The 6,000-nt window shown below is 31.4% G+C and overlaps 1 protein-coding gene across 3 annotated transcripts; it reads left to right on the forward strand.

Annotated features, from left to right (window-relative positions):
• The first annotated feature begins 720 nt into the window (after positions 1-720).
• LOC147409757 (Transcription elongation factor (TFIIS) family protein) lies at positions 721-3,985 on the forward strand. Of its 3 annotated transcripts, none has more exons than XM_086431816.1 (10): positions 721-1,016; positions 1,053-1,125; positions 1,206-1,274; positions 1,364-1,446; positions 1,556-1,629; positions 1,750-1,811; positions 1,889-1,922; positions 2,020-2,156; positions 2,639-2,729; positions 2,826-3,985. In XM_086431816.1, exons 1-10 carry the CDS (start codon positions 721-723, stop codon positions 2,930-2,932), a joined length of 1,026 nt encoding a protein of 341 aa, XP_086287942.1. In that variant the 3' UTR covers positions 2,933-3,985. The 3 variants fall into 3 exon arrangements, with proteins under 3 accessions (XP_086287942.1, XP_086287941.1, XP_086287940.1); XM_086431815.1 differs by having other exon boundaries at positions 721-996; positions 1,033-1,125; XM_086431814.1 differs by having other exon boundaries at positions 721-1,125.
• The last annotated feature ends 2,015 nt before the right edge of the window (positions 3,986-6,000 follow it).

The raw sequence follows: 6,000 nt of genomic DNA on the forward strand, positions 1-6,000 counted from the left end.
TTTTAGTATTTTCACATTAATGGAGAATATGCTCACAGACAAAAACCCTAAAAATAGGTGTAATATTCACTGCCGAAAGAGACCGATAATTCTCTCTCTAAAAAAGAAGGGGAAGAATGTAGACATTTTTTTTTAAGAGAACTTAAAAAATAGTAAAATAAAATCAAACAAATGAAAAGATCAAGAAAGAGATAAATTAAAATTTTATATAAGAAAAATGTGCAGTAGATTTCTTGAAAAAAGATTGGAATTTCACTGTTGATAAGAAATTTTTTTGATAATTTTAAAGCAGACAACTGATTTACCTTTATTAAATGCGAGATGTTTTTTTATTTTATTTTATTTTTTTTAAAGATTCGACTTTTTGTGATTTGGTTTCTGATAGTTTACGAACCTGACGTATTCTCGAATTTGGAGTGTTTTTAATCGATCTTTTTTAGAGTCAGATATCTTTCGCTACTTTCTGTTATGGTGAAGGATGATTAATCGGATCGGATCGGATCGAATCGAATACGTTTTCTGCGAGCAGAAGTGAATCGGTGAATTTGGAGGTTTGATGATTAATGTTTGTTGTCTTTTTAACGGTATTTGATTCATAAGTTTTAGATATAACTATGGATTTGTGATCGAAATCTGTTGCAGATCTGATAAGTTTGTGAATTTGAAGGACGGATCTGAAACTTTAGCTGAAATTATCAAAGCTAGAACGATCTCATCACTATGGATTTGGATGAAATCAGATCTATTTTGAGAAAATCTGGTGTAGATGTGTGGACGCTCATAGATTCTGCGATTTCGGTTGCATCTTTAGATTACAGAAACGAATTGAAGGATCGAAGAGATGGAATCGTCGAGCGGCTCTATGAGCCGATCTCTTCTCTTTGCAGAAACTGCGATCTAGAATCTCTTACTCTCGGTAAGGAAATTAAGGAGAAGGAGAGTAGTAGCCACGAAGGTAAAGGAGGTTCTCCTTCCACTCCACAATCGATCGATGGAGATGAAGATCGAGATCGAACCTACGAACGTTCCGTCGATGAAGATCGAGATCGAACCTACGAACGTTCCGTCGATGAAGAACAGACTAAGATCTTAACCATCAAGGATCATCTCGAAGATCTCGATCAGGTCTGGTTTCGATCTTAGTTTCCCCTAAAAAATTTCTTTATTTTTTATTTATTCAATTTTTAACTAAATTTCTGTATCAGTCCGAAGATTCTCTGGTTCATCTTCTCCAAAATCTCGCCGACATGGATATTACATTTAAGGCTCTCAAGGTATAAATCTGAAATCGATTTCTCGATCTCGATCTCCTACGTTCATCCTTTTTATTACATTTTTTTGTTTTTGTTTTTTTAAATTCCAGAAAACAGATATTGGAAGGCATGTAAATCGCTTAAGAAAGCATTCATCAAGCGAAGTTCGGAGATTAGTTAAACAGCTCGTCAGGTTTGTTCAGCAAAAATTCTGAAAATAATCGAATCAATTAAAAGAAAGAATTAATTTGTTCTTTGTTTTTTTAATTCTTTTTTCTTTTTGTGCCTTTGATGTTCTACAGGAAATGGAAAGATCTGGTCGACGAATGGGTGAAATTGAACACATCTGGAGATATTGGAGCTTCAGCACTAATTGGTAAAAAATAAAAAAGAACAAAAAACAATTTAAAGATTTTATCTTTATTGCATAATTGCAAAAGTAGAATAAAAATCACTTTCAGAAAACCTAACAAAAAAAGGGCTTTAATGGCGGCAGCAACTGATGGAGACTCTCCACAACAAAACCCAACGAAAAGTGCTCAAAACGGTCATCATCAGGTGAGAAAGAATAATTTATTTCACCATTTTTATCATAAAAATTCAAAACTTTTCATTTGAATTTCAATTGCTTTCAGGTACCTGATTTCACATACTCTCCAAATACTTACAGTAAGTTCAAATCACAACTCACAAGTTGCTTTTGTGCTTCCAAAAATAATTAATTTTGGCTAATTTTATTTCTAATTTTGTTTTATTTAAATCACAGATGGGAGCTCTGGTTCTGATAAGAACAATTCAGAATCTGAACCAAAAGGGAAAGGGATTCCTATAAGAGAGCCTCAGAACAAACCAATGCAATCACTTACTGCTTCTGCATCTGCTTCTACTCCCCCTCCTCCCAATGTAAGCTTAATGTTGATTCTTTCTCATCCATAATCATAAAATTTTCTGAATTGAAAGAGACCATTTCGTTGAACTAATCCATGATTTATCGATTAATCGTCGAGTATGATGATATTTTTATCTTTCACCGTCAATTTTTTTTTTCAACATTCAAATCTTTGATTACAAGATGGAATTTAAGGAGGGTTGAAGATGATAGTTTTGTGGTTAGAAATCCAAAACATCATTTATATCCTGTTTTACTAAACTTTCCAGATTTTATCCAAATAACTGTCAAGATTCAACAAGAACAAGGATTTTTTGGAGGTCGAAGATAATGGGTTTTGCTTACAATTTAAAAAAACATCACTTTCTATATTCCCCAAATTGAACATTTGAAACTTTCCCAAATTTTTTTCTTTGAAGCCCCCCCCCCCCCCCCCCCCCCCCCCCCGGCGAATAATTTGGTTTCTTTGTGGATTCTAATCTATTGAGATTTGCAGAAAAGGAGAGAAGAGCATAGCACAATTGATCCAGAGAGGCTTGCTTCGGCGAGAAAAAGGCTTCATGAAAACTATCAAGAAGCACAAAATGGTTTGAATTTTACTTTAAATCCATAATTTTATGAATTGGATTTTTAAATGTGCTCTGTTTCTAACTTTGTATGGTTTGATTTGTTTGTGAGTGAAGCAAAAAAGCAAAGGACGGTCCAAGTGATGGATCTTCACGATATACCGAAACCGAAGAACTCTTTCTTTGGGAGGAACAAAGGAGGTTTTCAAGCGAAGCATTGGTGATAGACAAATCACCTTGATTAAGCTTGCAAGATAAAGAACCCTTTAATAGCATCTTCTCTTTATATTTTTTCTCCCCACTTTTATCACTGTTTTTAATATTGTGATTTTATCCGTTTAATCCGACGTACAAAACAGTCCAAGATTTGAGGATTTTGGGGCCGGTTGAAGCTACTGGACGATCAATCTTTTGTGTGCCATTGGGTTGCAATGTGAATGTACCCTAGTGACTACGTCTAGACAGAAAAAAAAGTTCTTTTTTTTTTTCTGTGGAGTCTATTTGGTTTCAAAAAAGATAATCAGGAAAATTTTGAAAATTATACAAATGTTGTTTTTGAATTTCTTGAAAAATGAATAATCTTCAACCTTCCTAAAAGTACTATATTGTTTTGGGTGTTTCATGTTTGAAGAAGATAAAATGTTTAGATTAAAGGGGTATGACTCTTACCCAATATGTTGAAACAGTCTGTTTTTCTTGAAATATCATAGTTTTTGTTTATTTTTAACAAAAAAAAAAAAAAGGTTTTATTAGATTTTCAAAGAAGACCTAAGGTGGAAACAGTATGTCTTTATTGAAACATCGGAGTTTTTGTTTTGTTTTTTTTTTTTTTTTTAAATGAGTTTTATAAGATTTTGGAAGAACGAAGAATGAAATATTGAAGTTTTTGCTTTAAAAAATGGGGTTTATTAGATTTTGGAAGAAGAAGGAAGATCGACGTGGATGATACTTATTGATTAATTCATAGATTCACCAAATTAATCAGCTGATCCCATATTTCATAGAGTTTGGAGAATTTTGTGAAGGCACCATGGATTCAAAACTTGAATGACTTGGAAGCGTTCCGGCCAAAATTAGCCTAATTGACTGATGGGAATCGTAGTTTGAAGGCTTGCAATTCTGAGGCAATCTGTGCGAGTCATCTGAATTTCAGAAGCAACCCAAAAGTAACTGAATTGGTTGCTCCACCGTCTTTTCCAAGCCAACAAATATTGAATTATTATTTTTTGAAAATGTAAATATTTGGACTCTATATATAGAATGACTGTGATTCATCATTTATTAATCTCAATTGTAGTAAAAAAGTTACCTTAATATGAATTTTAAGATTAATGTTTACTTAGGTATACTGTAAAGTGCAATAAATACATCTTAGGAATAAGCATCTAGGGGCATTTTGATAAAAAAAAGATTTTCTTTAAGGTATTTGCGATATGAAATCCAATTTCCCAGGTGTAACAGATTTTAAATGATTGGAATAGAGCCACATCAATGATCAAATTAGATCTTACACCTAAAATTTGGGGAATTTAGCAGCCCTTCCTTTTTAAAGTCGTGGATCTTCATCAAAAAATTTATTTATTTTTTTTTTAAATCAAATCCATATCATAAATACGAGAGGTTAAGATGTTAATTTTTTATAAAATACCTCTCTCAATTGTTTAAAAATCTATATTGGGTTGTTATAGAAATGTGTGTTATAGAGGATCTTTTTATGTATTTATTGCACTAAGGGTACATGTTTACAAAACCCTAAATTTTATTCATATGGGGATGTTATCATTCTCTAATACATTTTTTTTTCCAATTATCTTTCTCCATTTTCCTTTTCAGTAAAAAAGACAAGAGTATTTTAATCTTTTACATAATCAATATATTTATTATATTTATACATTTATGTTAACATTGATTGTCATAATATTTATCATAAAAAGAAAGGTATTTAAATTAAAATATTAAAATATTTTTAATATTTAATATGTAAAAGATTAATATATTTTTATTTTTCTCACTGAAAGACAAAATGAATAAAAATATTATTAAAGAGTGTACATGATAGACAAATTGATGTCACAAATTGATGGGGTTAGATACAATCCTAATATACTAAGCAATCAATTATCCTTTTTCTATTAATTTGAATTATATGAAATTGATTCTCACTCTAAGATTTATTGGATAACAAATTTGATAAAAAAAGATTTGATGGGTAGAAAACTTAATAAAATAAGATTCCTTAAAATTCTTGAATAATGAGAACTTCAAGAGAGATTTTGTAATAAAAACCAGTTAGCTCTGCTGGGTAAATCTCAGTAGAACGACTTGGTCAAATTAGAGATGGTTGGTATTGTGGTTTTGTGAAACATCTTTCTCATATTTTTTTTCTTTCTTTTTCTTATTATATAATAGTTAAAATACCTTCCAAAAAAAATATAATAGTTAAAGTAATATTATATATTTTAGTTGATAAGATCGATGTTATAAAAACAAAAACAAAAAATGAGAGAATTATAATTTTATTTTATTTATAAGAAAAGTACAATTAGTTTTGTTGTTTGGTGCTGGCAGAGTAGGACATGAAAAAGATAAGAATTTGATTTGTTTAGATAGCCCACGTGGTTATATAATGTGAATTTACAATACTAGGCTTTTGTTTTCTTTATCCTCACTTTCAAACTGGGTTATCGACTCGGGCGAATCATCCAGAACCCAGCCAACTAGAACTATTTGGAATTTTGGATAGGTTATGGTGTGCGATATATGGGGCTCTCAATGGATTGAAATCCGAAATTCGAAATCCAAAATCCAAAATCGATCCATTTTGAAAACTTCACCTTTGGATCAAGGATTTGGATTCTAATAAGAATCCAATCCAATAAGATTTTGATAACTTATCTGATTGGTTATGGATCAATCATGTTTGAGCCAATAGGGATTCAACAATAAAAAAAAAATGTGAGAAAACATATAAATTACATATTTTATTTGAATGGTGAAGTTTTTCGTTTTTTTTCTTTTTCTTTTTTTTGATAACTGGATATCCACGTAGACAATAGACCAGGTTCATATCTAGGTTTTGCCCAGTCCATAGACCATGGTCTTGTCCAAGGATTAGTCCTAAGACACATATATCACACGCACCAGATGTGAGGGAGTGCCCTCGTTGGTGATGCTGAGAAATGAATGTATATATTGGATATCGAACTTACGATCGACAAACATTAATCACTTATCGATCCGAAATTGTCTCAGGGTTGAATGGTGAAGTTTGTTTACATCTTATATATCAAAT

This window comes from Akebia trifoliata, chromosome 2 (assembly GCF_017979445.1).
Source record: "Akebia trifoliata isolate Shusen 1 chromosome 2, ASM1797944v1, whole genome shotgun sequence".
Classification (NCBI taxonomy): domain Eukaryota; kingdom Viridiplantae; phylum Streptophyta; class Magnoliopsida; order Ranunculales; family Lardizabalaceae; genus Akebia; species Akebia trifoliata.

Coding starts and splice junctions, on each gene's coding strand:
- LOC147409757 (XM_086431814.1), top strand. CDS start 721: ATGGATTTGGATGAAATCAGATCTATTTTGAGAAAATCTGGTGTAGAT. Junction 1,126..1,205: donor ATCTCGAAGATCTCGATCAG/GTCTGGTTTCGA, acceptor TTTCTGTATCAG/TCCGAAGATTCTCTGGTTCA. Junction 2,730..2,825: donor CTATCAAGAAGCACAAAATG/GTTTGAATTTTA, acceptor TTGTGAGTGAAG/CAAAAAAGCAAAGGACGGTC.